This window comes from Cervus canadensis, chromosome 19 (genome assembly GCF_019320065.1).
Source record: "Cervus canadensis isolate Bull #8, Minnesota chromosome 19, ASM1932006v1, whole genome shotgun sequence".
NCBI lineage: Eukaryota > Metazoa > Chordata > Mammalia > Artiodactyla > Cervidae > Cervus > Cervus canadensis.
This window is the reverse complement of record NC_057404.1, coordinates 8,042,942-8,062,784: the sequence shown is the minus strand read 5'-3', so window position 1 is coordinate 8,062,784 and position 19,843 is coordinate 8,042,942. Positions and strand designations below refer to the sequence as shown.

At 41.5% G+C, this 19,843-nt stretch overlaps 3 protein-coding genes across 7 annotated transcripts in view; 1 reads left to right on the top strand and 2 right to left on the bottom strand.

Moving 5' to 3' along the window:
* Positions 1-93: 93 nt before the first annotated feature.
* TLR6 (toll like receptor 6) lies at positions 94-18,850 on the bottom strand. 4 transcript variants are annotated; one of them, XR_006263697.1, is made up of 3 exons: positions 14,028-14,222; positions 385-3,041; positions 94-281 (listed from the first exon to the last, which is right to left on the bottom strand). XR_006263697.1 is itself a non-coding variant. In XM_043438098.1 (3 exons), exon 3 carries the CDS (start codon positions 2,971-2,973, stop codon positions 580-582), a length of 2,394 nt encoding a protein of 797 aa, XP_043294033.1. In that variant the 5' UTR covers positions 2,974-3,041; positions 12,437-12,525; positions 14,028-14,222; the 3' UTR covers positions 94-579. The 4 variants fall into 4 exon arrangements, 3 of the variants coding, with proteins under 3 accessions (XP_043294033.1, XP_043294035.1, XP_043294032.1); XM_043438098.1 differs by adding an exon at positions 12,437-12,525 and having other exon boundaries at positions 94-3,041; XM_043438100.1 differs by lacking the exon at positions 14,028-14,222 and adding an exon at positions 18,348-18,850 and having other exon boundaries at positions 94-3,041.
* On the bottom strand, positions 18,846-19,540 carry LOC122422012 (basic proline-rich protein-like). Its single transcript, XM_043438187.1, has 2 exons — positions 19,174-19,540; positions 18,846-19,093 (listed from the first exon to the last, which is right to left on the bottom strand). The coding sequence occupies exons 1-2, from the start codon at positions 19,538-19,540 to the stop codon at positions 18,846-18,848; spliced, it is 615 nt and encodes a 204-aa protein (XP_043294122.1).
* The window catches only part of FAM114A1 (family with sequence similarity 114 member A1), a 68,864-nt gene continuing 67,919 nt past the window's right edge, over positions 18,899-19,843 (top strand). Inside the window, exon 1 of one of the 2 annotated variants that reach the window (XM_043438107.1) lies at positions 18,899-19,031. The gene's annotated coding sequence lies outside the window, so the exon portion shown is untranslated. Of the gene's footprint in view, positions 19,032-19,112; positions 19,258-19,843 lie in introns of those variants that run through there. The other variant, XM_043438106.1, reaches the window with a different exon arrangement.

The following is a 19,843-nucleotide window of genomic DNA, read 5'->3' as shown; positions in this document are numbered from 1 at the left end:
ATATATGTGTGTGTAAAATGCCATTAAGTTGCCACTGATTAATTCCATATTTGTATAGCAAGGTCAAACATTTTATAAAGTATTACTCAGATGTGAAGAAAAAAGGGTCTTTAATTTCCGTATCAGGTCTATTTTCTCCCAAAGTAGAACAGGAGGACAGAGCCGACCCCAAGGCTGATGAAGATCCATAGGACTCTCCAAGCACCACTGCATACAGTTCTGCAGCTGACTGTTTCCTTGTGGCCAGCAAGTCTCATGGACTCCTCCTCACACAACATCCACTCGGGAAAGGAGAGGGGAAAGGTCCCTGAATGACTGAGCATTCATTCGACAGAGACGGTTTCAATTTGAAACAGAATGGTTAAACCAGAGAGACTGAGTTACCTGTAATCAGCAAGTCTGAGCGCCAGCTCAGGCCCAGCCTCGTTTCCAGTTCAGCTAAAACATGGTTTTCCATAAGTCTTCCCTGCATTCATGGAAATAATGGAGGCAGCATCCAGAAATAACTTGAAACCAGTGTCCATCAGAATCCAAGTGAATGATGGTCTCTTTAATTGGATTTCAGATATTTTATTTTTTTTAACCTTTCACATCATTGTTTTCAGTGACTAGTCTTAATTTAATATTAAAAGCAGCTCTAATATTAGCCCAAAAGAGTCCATGTTTGCTCTTCTCCTTAGGCCATTCCAAATAAGTTCTCTGTGCCATGAGAGCTCTTAGCTTGTGATATCTATCAGGAATGGTGTTCTGTGGAATGGGTTCCAGCAAGATCAGGATTAAGTTATTAGATCCTTCATGGAAGAGATTGTGGTGGGCAAAGTAGAGTTCATAATGGCACCACTCGCTCTGGACAAAGTTGGGAGACAAAACGAAGATGGACTTGTAGCTTTTCTCAATGCAGTTGATGATATTTTCCACGATGCTCTTGCCAGCAACAAAGTTTCTCTCATGGAGACAAATCCTTATATTTTCTTTTTCTAGACAAGGTACCAGTTCATTCTTCACCCAGGCAGAGTCATGTTCACTGTATGAAATAAAAGCATGGAACTGAAGAGTTCTTTGGAGTTCTTCCAAGGGCACATTCCTGGCCCTGCGCCGGGTCTGGGTCCACTGACACACCATTCTGAGGTACCAGGGCAGATCCAGGTAGATGCAGAGGACAGTCACGGTAACGGCCAGCACCAGCCCAGGGACCACGATGGTGACAATCAGCAGAGCCGTGTTGCATGACAGCTCAGATACATGGAAGTCCTTCAGAGGGGCTCCCTTATAGCTCTCCGGATAGTCACACTTATAAGAATCAGGCCAATCCTCTACCACTTCACTGGATACTTGGCCTATACTTTGGATAAACTCTCTCAGCTCACAGGAACATTGGAATGGATTGTTCCCTGCTTTGAGGGACCTAATCTTCTGGCAGCTCTGGAAGAAATCGGCTGATGGATTGGAAATTGAATTATAATCAATGATCAGTATAGAAAGGCCGCTAAAGATACCACATCCAGGAAGGTGGGCTAAAGAATTGGAAGCAAGGTTGAGTTCTTGCAAAGTTCCTAGACCAGTGACATCTTTAGGGATGCTCCTTATTCTGTTATTGTGAAGATCAAGAACCTTGATCCGAGGAGGTAAACATCTGAACACAGAGTCAGTGAGTGCATTTGAAGATAAATTTAACACCACTATACTCCCAGCCCAAGTGCAATTTCCGTTATATCTGTCATATTCCAAAGAATTCCAGCTAACATCCAGTGTTTCCAAAGAAAGCATATCCTTAGTCATGAGACTTGTTTTGAAAAGGTCTTTTAATTCGTTCTTTTGTAAGATAAGCGTCTCCAATCTAGTTAAAGTGCCACAATCTTGAAAGACACTATCTGTGAGAGCATTCTGGGTAAAGTTCAGAAACTTAAATGTGCTTGGCCCCTGAGGGCAAAGCATGTGTATAAAGCGTGTGTCTGATATGGTTAACATCAGAATATTCATCTCAGAAAACAGTGTGTATACTGCTGCCTGTGAAAAAATAAACACTTCGTTTGTAATATCTTCTATTTTTAGTGCCTTCAGTGTCGTTTTATAATAAGTAAAAACTTCTTCTTCAATTTTTTCAACTATTGTTAAATTGTAAATATTGAGATATTCTACAGGTTTGGGCCAAAGGAATTGAAAAACTTTAACCAAACATTTCCAAGTTGTTTCCATATGGTTGAGGGTAAAATTTAGTAAGGTTGGTCCTCCAGTGAGTCCTGATAAAAATTTAAGTAAAACTTGACAATTGTCATCATTCAATTTAATATTAGTCAGTTGTAAGCACCCTAAACTATTCACTGATATGTTCACTTGGACAGAGAAAAAGCTATTTGGGTGAAAAACAAGGTGAAGTTTCTTTGTATTCAGAATTTGAAGACTTTCTTTCTTATTTTCTTTCATATAATAATCTTTCAAATCCAGAAGGATACAACTTAGGTGCAAGTGAGCAACTGGTAGTAGATCTAATTGTTGTAACTTTGCAGCACTCAATCCTAAGAAATTCAGTTGGGTCAAGTTGCCAAATTCCTTACAGATGGGCAGGGCATCAAAGTCATTGAATGAGAGGTCTAAGTGCTTGAGACTCGTGGTGATTGGATGGCAAGATATCTTCTGCAGCTGATTGTGAGATAAATCCAAATATTCCAAATCATGGTTGAACTTGAAAATACTAATATCAAGGCCCTGGATTCTATTATGGGAAAGTCTCAGAACTTTCAGCCCTGAGAGAAAGCTGACATCAGACAGGTAAAGCTCAGATATGTTGTTTTGAGACAAGTCCAAGACTTTGGTTTTTGGTGGCAGGTCTTTGGGAACATGAAGAAGGCTTGTTTTTGACATGTCTACCACAAATTCGCTTTCAACAGAGAACTGGATTATGGTTCCAAATACTAAGGCCACGATGTAAACAAAACGACAGCTTCTGATGGGAGATTCCTTGTCTTTGGTCATGGCGTTGAAGTGACTATCTCCCAGAGGGTTGGTGCTGTTCTTCAGAACATCCTGATACGCATCCAATTCTAGAAATATAATATATGTTAAGATGTATAAACACTGGCTGATTACTCTCAATCCTCAGCTTACTAAACATGAAATCTCAACAAGTTCTTCATTTACTATCAGGATCATTTCTGGTCCCATAATTTAATATGCCATTTTTTCCCAGTTACACAAGTTGCTGGTGCCAGGAAAGGCAATGAAGACCTTGTTATCAAAGAACTGTGGCTATTGTTCCACCCAGGAGCCTGTCTTTGTTTACTCCAACTCAGAACTTTCTCAGGGCTGAAGCAGCTTCCTGGACAGTGTTTGGAAACCCTTAAAGGCATGTACACTACCCACAGCCACCTGGAGCCAGGGATAAGGGATGGGGCAGGCAGCACATATACCAAAACCAGAAAGAAAGAAGCTGGGAAAGAAGATACAGGGGAGAAAAAAGCCTTTGGACAGCTCCATGTACGCCAAGCAATTGAGAAGGCCACATACATGCCCAGGTCTGGATGCACGCTCAGAGAAGACCTGAAAAAAATCCTAAACTTCCACCACTGGTTGACTTTTAGGCTCTGTGCAACAGGAAAGTAAAGGCTAAGTCAGAGTTGTAAACAGCCTGACAAGCCCTGAAGAAGTGTTTCCAAAAAAGCCAATATGCAAAGATCAGGTGTTTTTTGTTTTATTCTGTTTTCCCCAGATGTTTAAGAAAACCTCTGCCAAATCACTAGCTGACCACTAAGCCAATGGAACAGAGAATTCGATGGGCACACACAAGAAGGAAAACAGTCTTTACAAAAATAGTTTAGAAACATCACTAAACATGGTGCTTCCCTGGTGGTCCACTGGTTAGGAATCCACCTGCCAATGCAGGGGACTGGAGTTTGATCCCTGGTCTGGGGAGATCCCACATGCCTCGAGGCAAGCAAGCCGGTGAGCCACAACTACTGAGCCCAAGTACCACTGCCACTGAAGCCAGAGCAGCCTAGAGCCTGGGCCCCTCACCGAGAGAAACTTCCATGATGAGACGCCCACTTGCCGCAACCGGAGACGGCCCATGTGCAGCAATAAGATCCAGCAGAGCCAAAAATAAATAAATAAAAATGTAAAAAAAAAAAATCCAAAGAAGAAGGGGCATATAAATACCTATAGCTGATTCACCTTTCTGTACAAAAGAAACCAATACAATATTGTGAAGCAAGTATACTCCAAGAAAAAAAAAATTATTAAACAAACAAATACACCCCACAGCGAGCAGCAACAACCAACCCTGGGAAAGAGGAAAAGCTGACTTGCCACATTCTAGTATCTCCAGAGTTATCGCATTATAATATTCAAACTGTCTGGTTGAAGAAAACAAGCTTGAGGCATGTGGACAAAAAAAAAAACCACTGTCCTTTCATAGGGAAAAACATTAAAAGAACAAACTTAGAGAACTGACACGACCCACTTTCCAGTCTTAGATAAAGCTATCGCAATCAAGACAGTGTGGTAGTGATAAAAGAATGGACAGACAGATCAATGGCTCAGAAGAGACAGCTCAAAAATAGACCCACACAAATATAGTCAGCTGATCTTTGACAAAGAAGTAAAGAAAACTCAGTGAAGAAAGGCTAGTCTCTTTAACAAACAGTACTGGAACCACTAGACATTCTACATGTAAAAAAGGGGGAAAAAAAAGATGGTCTAGCTCAAGATAGATGTAAAATACAAAACTATAAAATTTCTAGGAGATAATATAGGGTAAAATCTAGCTGACCATGAATTTGGCAATGACTTTTAGACACAACATCAAACGCACAAGCCATGAAAGAAAAAAAATGTTAAATGGGACTTCATTAAAATTAAATTCTTCTGCTTTGCAAAAGACACTATTACGAATGTGAAAAGACAAGCCACAGACTGGGAGAAAATATTTGCAAAACACACATCTGATAAAGAACTTGTGTCCAAAATAAATGAAGAGAAACTCAACAAAATATAAACAATGCAATTTAAAAATGGGCAAAAGATATTTCACCTAAGAAGACATACAAATGACAAATAAGGACATGAAAAGGCACTCAATGCCATGTATCATCAGGGAACTGGAAATTAAAATAGCAATGAGGAACTACTACATATCTATTAGAATGGCCAAACAATCCTGAAACAGCACTAAATGTTGGTCATGATATGGAGCAACAGGAACTTTCATTAACTGTTCAAATTGAAAAAGGCACAGATACTTTGGGAGACAGTCTGACAGTGTTTTTACTTAAAGCTAAACATGGCCTCACCATATGATCTAGCAATCACACTCCTAGGTATTAACCCGAACGAACTGGAGATCTGTGTCCACACAAAAACCTGCAGCTGGATGTTGACAGCTTTATTCATAACTGCCCCCAAACCGCAAGCAACAAGATGCCCTTCAACAAGTGAAAAAGGTAAACAAGCTGTGGTACATCCATCCAATGGATTGTTATTCAGCAACAAAAAGAAATAACCTGTTGAGCCATGGAGGAACCAAAATTCAGATTGCTAAGTGAAGAAGTCAATCAGAAAAGGCTACCAACTGTATCATTCCAACGCTCTGACGTTCTGGAAAAGGCAAAACTAAAGAGGCATTAAGGATCAGTGGTTGACAAGAGTTAGGAGGAGGGATGAATAGGCAGAGCACATAGGATTTTCAGGGCACTGAAACTACCTCCAGGCGATATTATAACGGTGGATATATGATCTTATGCATTTGTCAAAACCTATAGGACAATGCAAGCCAAAGACTGAATCCTAATGTAAAGTATAGATGTTAGTTAATAATATGTCAATATCAGTTCATCAATTATAATAAACAGACCACTAACGAAAAATGTTATAATAGGGGAAATTGTGTCGAGTGAAAAAAGGGATATGTGGGAATTCTCTAACCTATTTACTCAAATTTTCTATAAACCAAAAACTGCTCTAAAAAATAAAGTCCATTAATTAAAAAAAAAAAAAAAGGAGAAGAAAAGAAGTCAATAGAAACTGTCCCCGAAGAAGCACATGCACTGATTTGTTTGCCAAAGACTTTAAATCAATTGTCTTAAAAGTTAACTACATAAAAAAAATAAAAATAAAAAGTTAACTACATGACCATGGTCTCTTTTCACTGGACTCAGAATACTTTATTTCTCTTTCAAAGGACAGTCCTCTTATCCCCTCAAAGTGTTTTACTGGTCAGTTTAATCATCTAAAATTATTCAAAAGGGTAAACAAGGAGCTACCGCCAGAAACTACAGACATTCTCGAGTCTACATCAGTATTCACTTTGGTACTACTTCAGCCATCTGCTGCAGCCAGTGATAACACCCCGCTTGGGTGAAGCGTTAACAAATCCATTTCTCTCCTTATTCATGGACTAATCTGATCTCTTTTCTGAAAACCTGAAACAAGGGGAATGTCAGCTGTGTTCTCAGAAAAAAGCACTTCTGGTAAAGATGACTGTCGAGGGGACTCCCCTGGTGGTCCAGGGTGTAAAACCCTCCCAATGCGGGGGGCACAGGTTCACTCCCCGGTCATGGAACTAAGAGCCCACATACCACAACTAGCGCACCACAGCAAAGACCCAGCACGGCCAATACAAATAATTTTTAAAATATGACCACTGAACAGTAAATAGCATCCAGGCTGAAAGGACTGTGTATGAACTATAAATACCATGCAGGGAACCTGAGCTCTATTTCCTCTCCCGTATCTTTCTTAGTAAAGTGGGACCAAGTGTGGCCTGGGCTTCCCATGTGGCACTAGTGGGTAAGAATCCATCTGCCAATGCAGGATATATAAGAGATACAGTTTCCATCCCTGGTGCGGAAGATGCCCTGGAGAAGGAAATGGCAACCCATTCCAGTATTCTTGCCTAGAAAATCCCACGGACAGAGAAGCCTGAAGGGTTATAGTCCATAAGGTCACAAAGAGTTGGACATGACTTAATCGATGGAGCACGCAAGTGTGGCCTATTGGAGTTTGTGCATCTGAATTTTGAGATGAGCCTGAGAGGGCCTCGGGGTGAGTGTTGCAGATCCATGCCAATAGTGGGCTCGATCTTCAGATCCTCAACTCAATTTGGCTAAAGCAATATGAAATGAAAAGGATGGGGAGGAAGGTGGTTGACGAGTCCCTGAGGCCTGATTGGAAGGCCCATCCACCAGCAGCTTGACCCCTAAATGTCTATGGCATATGACAGGGTGTGAATCCTTTTGTGAGGGTAGATAAAAATGAGAAATGAGAGTTGGACCATAAAGAAGACTGAGCGCTGAAGAATTGATGCTTTCTAATTGTGGTGGTGGAGAAGACTCTTGAAAGTCCCTTGGACTTTAAGGAGATCAAACCAGTCAATCCCAAAGGAAATCAACCCCGAATAGTCATTGGAACGATTTATGCTGAAGCTGAAGCTCCAATACTTTGGCCACCTGATGCGAAGAGCTGACTCATTGGAAAAGACCCTAATGTGGGGAAAGATTGAAGGCAGGAAGAGAAGGGGTGACAAAGGATGAGATGGTTGGATGGCATCACCAACTCAAGGGATGTGAATCTGAACAAACTCCAAGAGATAATGACTGAAGACAGAAGAGCCTGGTATACTGAAGTCTATGAGGTCCCCAAGAGTCAGACATGAGCTAGTGACTGAATAACCACACATGAAGATAGGAATGAGGCCACATTTATGTTACAAGAAAGAACTCTCTGACTCCATGAACTGGACTTCACCAAAGCCAGCTGCAGCTGGCCTGGCAGAGATAACGCTACTCTTTGTGAAGCCATTTGAGAAGATACAGTTAATACAGGCCAAACCTGGCATTGATGACTAGCTGAGGGGTGAAGGCGGATGCACCAGCCCACAGACCCCCTGACTGTGACTGAGACAGAGAGGTAACTAAAATTATGCCAAAGCTCAAGCAAGAAGCCAGTCCCAGCAATTCAGACACATACTCATGAGTCTATGCCACTCCAGGTCTGATCTGCACAGAAAAATACCTATGAGCACCCACAGGGGACAAGAGTTGGCCAGGAAAGACCAGGACCCCCAGCCCCCTAACTCGCATAGCAGCATCCTGAGAGCAGCAAAGGAGCTGTGATGGCCACAGAGCAGCCTCCTACACCTACACTAGAATGCCCACACCACACCTGCCTGGAACTACCTACAGGAAGAGGTTAGCAGTGCCTTCACAGACCCACAAGGGGCAGTTGATATAACACACATACTCTGCTCTTTCCATTCACAGGAAAATGTTTTTAGTTATAGGATCTTATTTTCAGACATACTTCCCATACAAATGGGTATGGGTTTTTCCAATTCACATTAGACCAGAAGCACCAAATTCAGAGAGGCAGGATTTGGCACTTGATAATCTGGAATCATCAAATTCCTATAGTTGACATGCTGCTAAAACAGGAGATGATACAGAAATATTTAAAAGTATATTGAAGGAATCAGAAGACATGTCAGAAAAAAGTGGGCGCGTATAGGAGAACAGTCTTCCCAGAACCCAGAAAGTCTTACCCTACTACAGTGGATGACAGACATTGCCTCTCATGACAGCGATGCAGAGTGAATGAGAAAAGATGACCTGGTTGAGAAGAGGCAGGTGTATGACCCCATGGACTCAATATTTGCCACCAGGACAAAGGGCTAGAACTTCACAGCTTCCTCAATCCCATTTAGGGTCTGATCGCCACATAAAAAGCATCTAGGAGGCCCCAGGGGACCAGAGCAGGCAACCACATTTCTCACTTAGTAGCTAGTATAACTGAGAACAGATTTTGACTACTTGTTGTTCAGTTTTATTAACAAAAAGATCTACTGTTCGTTACTTGAGGGTATACTGGACATTGCAAAATAGTTAAGAGATGAGTAGTTTCAATAAGTCATACTTTGGAAGAGTAAAAACTCTTCCTGGTTGGGGAAATTTCATTACAAACTGGCACACAGTAGTGAAAAGCCCCTCGCTGCTCCTCCAATACGGCATTTCCCAACGGCCCATCAGTACAATCATATTTCTGTCTACAAAATAAACTTTTAAAATCACTTTTTAGAATGTTCTAAATATTCTCTGGATCAAGAAAACCACATTTTCAATTAGAAACATTAAAAGTGGCGAGAGTCAACAGGGTGATGGGCGCTTGCTCTAGCCACCATCTCTTGCCCTAAATCCCCCAAACAATGAAATACACACACATATACAACCAGAAAGGGAAGTGTTTAGGGGAACTGAAACCAAGAGAAGTCTCTGAAATCCACAAGCAGATCGAACTATGACAGACAAAACTAGCCTTCCAGAGATGTCTACTTCCTAATCCTAGGATTTGTAAATATGCTGTTACATGGAAAGGGGGATTTAAAGCTGCAGGTAGCATTAAGGTTGCTAATCAGCAGATCTTAAAATTTACACGAGTGGGCCCAAGGCAATCACAAGTACCTTAAGAAGTGGAAGACAAAGGAAGAAGAGGTCAGAGTGATATGATATGAGAAAGACATGACCTTCCTTGAGGAAGGGGGCCATGAGCCAAAGTATGCAGCCAGCCTCTAGAAGCTCAAAAAGGTAAATAAGTGGATTCTCCCCCCAGAGCCTCCAGAAGCAATGCAGACTTGCCAACACCTTAACTTAAACCCAACAAGACCAACGTTGGACTGCCAGCCTACAGCACTGTAAAATGATAAAGTGTGCTTTTTAAGCGACTAAGTTTGTGGTAATTTGTTACAGCAGCAAAATAAAATTAATACAGACTAGTTTGGTCCACCCTTCCAACAAGCAGGCTGTGAAAACAGATCAACAAGCAGTTATACGTAAGCGTCCCGGGTGGCTCAGCTGGTAAAGAATCTGCCTGCGATGCAGGAGACCCAGGTTCAACCCCTGGGTCAGGAAGATCCCTTGGAGAAAGGAATGGCTACCTTTCCTTGCCGGGAGAATCCCATGGACAGAGGAGCCTGGAAGGCTACAGCCCATGGGGTCACAGAGTCGGACTGAGGGACTGTTACCTAACTATCAATCACAATTTGGGTTGCACAAACAAGAAGCATGACCCTCTTACAAAGTGACCACTGTGACAGAAAGGAACCAAACACAAAATATGAGAGACATTGACACCCAGGGAGACAGAGATAAAAGAGAAAAACGAGCCTTTATCATAGACAGATATCCTCAGAGAGAGAAAACTCTAAAAAAGAGTGGAGTAGGAATCGTGAACATTAAAAACTTAATAACTAAAATGGAAGACTTACTGGATGAGTTGAACTGGAGAGTGGCACTGCTAATGTAAGAATGAGTGAGACAGAAGACCAAGGAGAGGCATTTTCCCAAAATACAGTCCAAGAAGCCAAAGAGATTAAATATACGAAAGAAATGCTAGAAAATGTGGAAGACAGACCCACTATATCACTAAAGGATAGATTCTATGCTCTGAAAAAGAAACTGACTCAAAAAAGTTGGGAATCAAAAAGGAGTACTCTGAAAAGAAAGTACAAAGTGTATTGCTAAGTCCTAATACGGATTGATGGAAATTTCACTAACAATCTGGAATTTAAATTGCCAGTGTTAACAAGGGGTTTAGTAGATAGTGGAGGGAGAGGGAGAGAGTGGACCAAAAGCATGTTACAACCCTTGCCTGACTGAGAAGAAGCTATATATACCATGTAACTCAATATTCTGTTAGAAAAATATATAAGTTTAAGTATGTATAAGAGTTATTATAAAATTAATAGTTATTAAGAGTTATTATTATAAGTTAAGAGTTATTATTATAAAATACAAATAAAAGAGATACACTCCAACTATTTGGTAGCAGGAAAAAGATCAGATATGAGAAACCCTATTCAATTGCGCTCTGTGCTGAAGAAATAACATACGATGATTAATTCAGATGTTTTGGGATTGTAACCATGAATTATTATTAGCAAATCCATGACAATAACACAGCAATGGATTAAAGGAAAAAAACAGATGAGCATCTCCATAGAGGTTAAAAATTCACTTATACATTTCAGCATTCATCTTTGACTAAAAACATGTTAATTAAAGTATACAAGCAAAAGATACTTCTAAAAATTGATAAAGAATATATCAAATATCTGACTTAAACCAACATCCTACTCCCAAAGCATTTCCATGAAGGTCAATAATCAAGAATGCCCACTACTTTTTTAAAATGTTTGTTTACTGATTTGTCTGCACCGGGTCTTGGTTGCTGTACGCAGGATCTTTAGTTGTGGTAGGTGAACTCTTCAGTTGCCATATGAAGAGGCTGAAGTCTCAGTCACTGGACCACCAGGGAAGTCCCTCAAGGATCCCCCCTGTTATTTAACACTGTTCTAGAAGTTCTAGCCATTGTAATGAAGGGGGTGGGGGACGAGAGACAGGAATATTGGAATGGAGGAAATAAAATTATTGTTATTTTTAATTATGTGATTGTCACTGTGGAAAATCCAGGACAAGTAGTTGAAAACCTGTTAGAACCAGTAAAAGAGTACAATACAGGGGTCAGTACAAAATAATTTTTTTTAAATCTGTCCAAAAGTAGCAGATAGTCAAATAAATTATGGAATCTCCATACAATTAAATACTACTGTGTGGCCTTTAAAAATAATGAAAATCTAACTCCATGGAAAACTGCTCACTATATATATGTGACAAAAGCAGTTTACTTATAAAGTGTACACCAGTGGTATACTGTGTACACCAGTATGTACACATACATAGGGAAAAATATAAGATGTATATCAAGATATTAACAGTGGTTATTTCTGCATGGTAAAATTTTAAGAGGGGTTTATTTTCCTTTTAGTTGTTCCCTGTATCTTTCAAATTTTGGATGTTTAAAATTAAGGAGAGCACATTATTTGCTCAGAAAATTTACCCCTTCAAAATCAGCAGTGAATAATATGACTAATGTCCAATTTCACAAAAATTAAAAATCATATTAAAGAAAAAAATATATAATATCTAAATGAAACTTGTGATATTAGACTGAATCTTATTTTAGACAGACCTGCGGTAAAAATTATCTGAGTAACAAGTGGAGACAGGATTTTAAGAGGGACCAGGCATTATAGTCTGTTAAGATATAAATCTTAACTTTTACAATGTTATATGAATGCATTAGGAAAATGTACTTCTTTTAGAGAAACAGAATGAAGCATTTAAAGATGAAACATTAGCATGCCTATAATTTATGATATTTAAGTATAAAAAGATAAAGTGAATCAAATGGGATTTTTTTTCTTAAATATTTTTTAAAAGGTATGATTATTTTCACCTACCAAATTGGTAAAATTCAAAAATATAATACCCAATGTTGGCAGGTGGGACTAAAAGGAGAACTCTCATTTAATGCTGGCAGGAATGAAAATTTAGTACAACTTTTCTGAAAAGCAACTGGGTCACATAGATAAATTCCTTAAAAATATGCTTACCTTTATTTTAGCAATTCTACTTCTCAAAATTTCTTCTAAAGAAATACACATAAAAATATTAGTATGAGGATGCTCATCAGGATGAATAACTGAAAAAAAAATCATAATGACTAAGTATAGAAAATTGTTTAATCAGTTATGGTACACCCATACTATGGAACGGTATATGCAGCCATAAATATTGCATTTTCGGGGGGAAAGTCTACAAAGTAATGTTAAATGAATAAAAGAATACAAAATTGTGTGCATAGTAGGACTCTAGTTTTATTAAATATAATTAAAATCTAACATATACACAACGCCTAGGGGGAAGAAAGAATGGAAAGAAAACGCTAATAGCGATTATCTCTAGATCTCTAAATCATAGATGATTTTAATTTTTTCTCATAACTTTTGTATATTTCCAAAATTTCTAATTTTGAACATCTTTTATAAGTTTAAAGACTTGTCTGAAAATACAGCTAATATTAAAGAAACACACCTGTATTATTTGTGTGGGAAGAGAGAGAGAGGGAGGGAGAGAGAACTTCTTCCTCAGGATAGATAATTGACATCTCTGGATGAGACTCAAAGGTCTCTGGATGGTGTCTGTGTTCAGGGGACTCTGTGGGAAGTTCATCAGTTTCCCTTATATTACCCTGCCTCCAAAACACAAAGATTCCTCCCGGATCATTTATACCCTAGTGTGGTTCCTAGTGTTTACATTTAAGCCAAGAGTTTCTCTAGTTTAGAGAAAAAAAGTAAGAGATGAAAGAACGGAAGATTAGAGAGCTCACAGCTTTTTTTTTTTTCTTAAGGAAGTGAAAGAGACAAAAGGTAAAAAAAAAATTTTTTTTTTCTTTAATGCATCAAATGAAAGATGGGGAGAGAGATCTAAGACGCTCTGTATTAAGAAAAAAATAGTGGATAAGATCTATGAAAATCAAAACTATGAAAAATGAAAGACCAGAAAAACATGAGATTCCATAATCAAATCAACAAATATGCAAGAGAAATACTGTTTTATTTGTCAAAGTTTGGGTGAGAAAGTTGAATAAGGCAAGTTCTGGGCCAGTCTCTGCCACTTCCTTCATTTAGTAACTGTTTATTCTGAGTGTAGTAAGTGCCAGCCCTGCCCCAGACCTTCAATGCTGGGGCGTATAAATACGAATAGCACAAGTTTAATCCCTGCTTTCAAATGCTTATAAATAACTGACAGACACAAATAAACAATTCCAGAACCGTGTTACAGCGAGAATCAAACACTCATGTCTACCAAAAAATATATAACATGCGATAGGATAGGTGTCATGAAACCGGGAAAAAGCAAAAAGACAGAATGTAGTAGACAAAAACAGAAGAAAGCAATAACATCAGTTAGCTTTTTTCCTCTTGAATATGACAAGGGCTAGCTATTTCTGTATCTTTCAAGATAGCCATATCTTCCTCTTTCTTGTATTACAGAAAGAACGTTTGCAACATTAAAAAAAAATCACCTTAAAATCATTTTGCAAAAACGTTACCTACTTCCTAAACAACCGTTAGCATTTTCTTGCTTATTTGAAGTAATTATTCCATAATTTGAAAAAGCCACAAAAGCCTTCTTACTTACCAAGATTTCTTTCTCAGAAGGAGAGAAAATAACTTCTAAAGGTACGGAAAAAGAAGACCTTGACAAAATGCGAGTCCTTAGTCGAAGTAAAGCAGTACCGTAGCGACGGTTCTGCGCCACCTGTCGGACTTTACTGTAATTACTCCTGCACACGAATTTCCCTTCTAAGGTCCTGAGCAAAGCGCATGGATCAGTAGGTTTTTCCGAGCCTAAAACAGTGATCAAAATTTTAAATTCATATGATCACCCAGCTTATGACAATGTCAATGTGAAGAAAAATGTTTTTCTAAGAGAATATTTATCTGTAAGAGTTTGCAACCTGAGTGTTAAATTGTCACCACAGTGGAAAGTTATTCAACATAGCCTGTTTTATCGCCATATTTAATATTTCCAAAATAATTGCAACTACCATGATCAAGCAATTTTGGAGCATTACTTTAGAGACATGGGAGACTAAGATAAAATAAGCTTAGGTTCCAGAACCGGTTTTTAAAAAATCAGCTTTTAAGGAAGTTTAATAGCGCACCTGGGGGAAACTGCATTGTTTCTCCATGTTCTGACCAACATTTGGTATGGCTAGATGTTTTCATTTTTAATTCTGCTGCTGCTGCTGCTAAGTCGCTTCAGTCGTGTCCGACTCTGTGCGACCCCATAGACGGCAGCCCACCAGGCTCCCCCGCCCCTGGGATTCTCCAGGCAAGAACACTGGAGTGGGTTGCCATTTCCTTCTTCAATGCATGAAAGTGAAAAGTGAAAGTGAAGTCACTCATTCATGTCCGACTCCCAGCGACCACATGGACTGTAGCCTACCAGGCTCCTCCGTCCATGGGATTTTCCAGGCAAGAGTACTGCAGTGGGTTGCCATTGCCTTCTCCGTTTTTAATTCTAGAATAATAAATAATAGTGAGATCCTGTGAGACTAATTAAAAACTAATTTTCTAGAGGCCATTTAGAATAATTTAGAGCAACATAAAAAAAGGTTGATGATACAAAAAGAGGATGTCTGGTTACCAAGATACTTCAGGCATCCAGGATACCTTATTTCCAAGACGCTCCCTTTAACGAGGTTCTGTAAGGAACTGAACACATGAGTTAAAGAGTCATTGTATAATTAATCCCAGTCTTTGGCATTATTTCCCATCATTAAAAAAATAAGTTAAGATCCTACTGTCTGATCCACAACAAAGTTGGACATCAGGGTAAGAATCACTTCTGCTTACAGGAGGAAAGGAAGGCCAAATTCTTGCAATTCATTCTTACTCATCAAACATAACGGGAAGCCTTTGCAGGCCAGAGGAGGATCAGCAAGGAGTGGCTGGATCTTTGCTAAATGAGCAGAAGAGATGGCTAGAGAGGAGTGGGTCTCTGACCCTTGGAAACCAGCTTTGTGAAACAGAGGAGAAAGGAACCAGCTATGGGTTTGAGGAAATTTCAAACATGGACCTAAGTCTTTAAGAAATATGCACACACACATCACTGCTGATGTGGTGGCATCACATGGCGACAAAATGTTTGTGAGGTCTGGTCACAAACGCTCATTAGGGCATTGCATAATAACACCGGTTTCCGGGAACAAGGAGACTATTCTTTTGAGGCTGTTATGATTCTGAGAAATGTCTCTAAAGAGATGACAAAACCCACAAAAATCAGGTGATATGGAAGATGGCATGACAGTGGAACAGACAGTGCTGGGCAGAAGTCCTCCCAAGGCTGTGCCCTGGCTGTGTGGCCCTGGGCAAGTGACTTAACCCCAAAGACTCCATTCATTCATTCATAAGATGGGAGTGCTTATGAGTCTTTCAGACTTCCCTGGTGGTTCAGCCATTAAAGAATTGGCCTGCAATGTGGGAGAACTGAGTTCGATGCCTGGGTTGGGAAGATCCCCTGGAGGAGGGAATGGCAACCCACTCCAGTATTCTTGCCTAAGAATCCCATGGACAGAGAAGCCTGGCGGCTCTGGTCCATGGGGAAAACTGAACAGCTATATGTAAGAAATAGGAAATTAGAACATTCTTTAACACCATACACAAAAATAAACTCAAAATGGATTAAAAACCTATATGCAAGACCAGATACTATAAAACTCTTAGAAGAAAACATAAGCAGAACACTCTTTACATAAATAGCGGCAATATCTTTTTCAAGCTGTCTCCTAGAGTGATGGAAATAAAAACAAAAATAAACAGATGGGACCTAATTAAACTCAAAAGTGTTTACACAGCAAAGGAAACCATAAACAAAATGAAATGACAACCCACAGAATGGGAGAAAATATTTGCAACCAACAAGGGATTTGTCTCTAAAATTTACAAACTACTAATGAGGCTCAATTAAAATAAATAAATAAGAAGACCTAAACAGACATTTTTCCAAAGAAGACATATAGCTGACCAAGAGGTACATGAAAAGACATTCAACATTGCTAATTATTACAGAAATGCAAATCAAAACTATAACTAGATGTCATCTCACATCAGTCAGTATGGCCATCATCAAAGAGTCTACAAAGAATAAATGCTGTAGGAGGTGTGGAGAAAAGGGAACCCTCCTACACTGTTGGTAGGAATGTAAATTGGTACAGTCACTATGGAGAACAGTAGGGAAGTTCCTTAAAAAACTAAAAATAGAACTATCATAGATCCAACAATCCCACTCCTGGACATATATCCAGGAGAAAAACATGGTTTGAAAGGCTACATACACCCCAATGTTCATTGCAACCTCGTTTACAACAGCCAAGACATGGAAGCAACCTAAATGTCTACAGATGACTGGACAAAGAAAATGTGGTACATATATAATGGAATATTACTCAGCCATTAAAAAGAATGAAATAATGCTATTTGCAGCAACATAGATGGACCTAGACATCATCATACTAAGTGAAGTCAGACAAAGACAAATACAATGGTGTTTATACGTAAAATCTTTAAAAAATTGTACAAATGAACTGCTTTTTTTTTTTACAAAACAGCAACAGATTCACAGACTTTGAGAACAAACTTATTGTTGGGGAGAGGGAGAAGGGGAAGAGGGGGATAGATTAGGAGTTTGAGATTGACCTATTTAAAATAGATAACCTGTGGCAAAAACCACTACAATATTGTAAAGTAATTAGCCTCCAACTAATAAAAATAAATGAAAAAATAAAATAAAATAGATCACCAACAAGGAACTACTGTATAGCACAGGGAACTGTGCTCAATATTCTGTAATAACCTGAATGGGAAAGAATTTGAAAAAGAATAGATACATGAATGTGTATAACTGAATCACTTTGCTATACACCTGAAACTAACACGACATTGTTAACTGACTATACTGCAATATAACATAAAAATAAAAATTGAAATTGAAGAAACAGGTGAGGGGTGGAAGGCCTGATTGGGCTGTTTGCCTTTCCTCAGGGTAGAGAGGGGCAGGTTTGGCAGAGGAATTTGCTGTGCCCTGCGCTAAGTCGCTTCAGTGTCCGACTCTTTGCGACCCTGTGGACTGTAGCCTGCCAGGCTCCTCTGTCCATGGAACTTTCCAAGAATACTGGAGTGGGTCCGGTTGCCATGCCCTCCTCCAGGGCATCTTCCGGACCCAAGGATCCAACCGGTATCTCTAATGTCTCCTGCATTGGCAGGTGGGTTGTTTAACACAAGGCACAGGCACGCCGTCTGCGGTACACCAAAACACACCTGGAATGCTTTGCTAACACCACTGAAGAACTCAGAAAAAAATAACTGCTTTCAAAATTAAAACCTCCTTTTTGCATAAAAATACATATACTACATAGTCACTGAAGGAAAGTTACATGGCTCAAAATAGCCTGGAGTTAAAACTCCCCTTCAGGTCCTCCCCACCATTCTATGCAAAACAAAGAACTCTCTCACCCAGAGAAAAAAAAGGACATTAAGGTTGATTACACCCAGCTCCCAGCCGGTCCAGCCTCTGGTCGATCTCCAAAATTCCTTGCCCCAGCCGTTTAAGAGATAATTACTCCGAACAACTTGGAGAACAGGCCCCCTTAAGACAGTAACTTTCCACATACATCCTACATATACTTACTCTTTTCTTGGATAAGTGCAGCAGCTCGCTAATCTGACTGCTGCCCCTTCTCGTCTCATTAAAGGCGCGCTGTTCCTGAAAAGTGCAGGTCTCCTTCTGAACCTCGCCTTCTCTAACTACCCTACCTTCCATTCACAAGAACAGGTTTATACTGTACTTGCCCTGTGCTCTTGCCCCTGCCCTCACTCAATATTCGGCTATGGCCCGCCTTCCTTCCATATCAACAAACTGAACACAGGGTTATAATTTCTAACGACTACAGCATACCTTGGAGGAGGAAATGGGAACCCACTCCAGTCCTCTTGCCTGGAGAATCCCATGGACGGAGGAGCCTGGTGGGCTACAGTCCACGGGGTCGCAAAGAGTCGGACACGACTGAGCCACTTCACTCCCAGCATACCTCTTCGTTTGAAGTTACTAAAAACTACTTCACCAATCTTTTGTTGGGAGGACAGCTTATTTCCGGGTTGTTTTCTCTGGCATAAACAATCACAGTCAACATCCTCGGACATACACGTGTGCACATTTGACTGTTTATTTAGTACAAGTTCGCAGATGTGGGCCAAAACTAACACATTTGAATTTTGATCCACGTTTCCAAACTGGCATTCTAGAAAGTGTTTTTATTCGGTTGACTGGTTTTAAATCAGATGACACTCTCACAAACTGGGTAAGGGAAAGCTATTTAAAGCACCATGGGGGGCGGCGGGAGGCGGAGGAGTGGGATCGAAAACTCCTACTGAACTTGAGCAAACTCTTCCTGGTTTAACGGCGCAGTTTCCTGGGCGCTTTTAAAGGAAGAAGACGCAGCCGGAGAGCCCCAAGATCCGCCCCGGGCGGGGGTGGGCGCCCCTCCAGCACACCAGGCGGCACAAAGTTCGGAAAAACCAAGTTTCCGATGGTTGGTCGGAAGTGCGGCGGGGACACTGCTCCTGGACCCGGGCAGCCTGGGTGAGGCGGCGCCCGGACCTCCGCGGCGCTCGGGGCCGAGCTGGGGCCGCGGGGGCGGGGCCCTGGTGGGGGGCGGGGGCGGGGCCCTGGTGGGGGGCGGGCCCGGGCGGGGCCGCGGGGCGGGGCCGCCCGGCCAGCCCGCCCTCCGGCCGCGTCCCCGCCGGCCCTGCCGACGTGGCGGGGCGGGACCCGGCGGCGCTCCCGCGCGCACTCGGCCGCCTGAGCGGTAAGAGCCCCGGGCACCCCTCGCCTTCCTCCCCTTCCCCGGGCGGGCGGGGGGATGCGGGGACAGCCGCCGCGGGGTGATGGGGATTCCCTGCCGTCTCTGTTGATCCCGTTCGGTTCGTTCCCAGAGTCGGCAGGGGCTGGGCACCGGGCGCAGGATCGGAGGGAACGGCGCTGGGGGTGAAGGTCTGGGGAGGCGCGGGCGGCGCGGCCGAGGGCCCCGCGTGGGTGCGGGCGTGTGAGTGTGTGTGTGTGAGTGTGTGTCGCTCCGGGTCCACGCTCATGCACACACCCACACGCCCGCACTCCGGCTCTGCCCCCTCGGCCGGCGTGAACCTCTGCGGAGCCTGTCTTGTGCTCCCGAAGTATTCGGTCCCAGCACAAAGCAAGTCTGAAAAAGTTTTCCCCAGGTCCCAGGTCCCAGTGAGAAGCAGGCTGCGGGGTCTCCGCAGCGGCGGGCACAGGCGAAGCAAGCCCCATCCCGGGGTTCGCCAGCCCTTGGCCTGGCGAAAAGCCAAGCTCCGGCCTTGCCCTCCCACCCAAACTCATCATTCCTCGCGCTGCAGACGCCGGCAGTGCCGGCGCTT

Excerpts from the sequence above, each read along its gene's own strand:
- LOC122422012 (XM_043438187.1), bottom strand. The coding sequence starts at position 19,540 with ATGAGCGTGGACCCGGAGCGACACACACTCACACACACACACTCACAC. Across the intron at positions 19,094-19,173 it reads GGCGGGGACGCGGCCGGAGG|GGCCCCGCCCCCGCGGCCCC; the intron begins GCGGGCTGGCCG and ends GCCCCCCACCAG.
- TLR6 (XM_043438100.1), bottom strand. The coding sequence starts at position 2,973 with ATGACCAAAGACAAGGAATCTCCCATCAGAAGCTGTCGTTTTGTTTAC.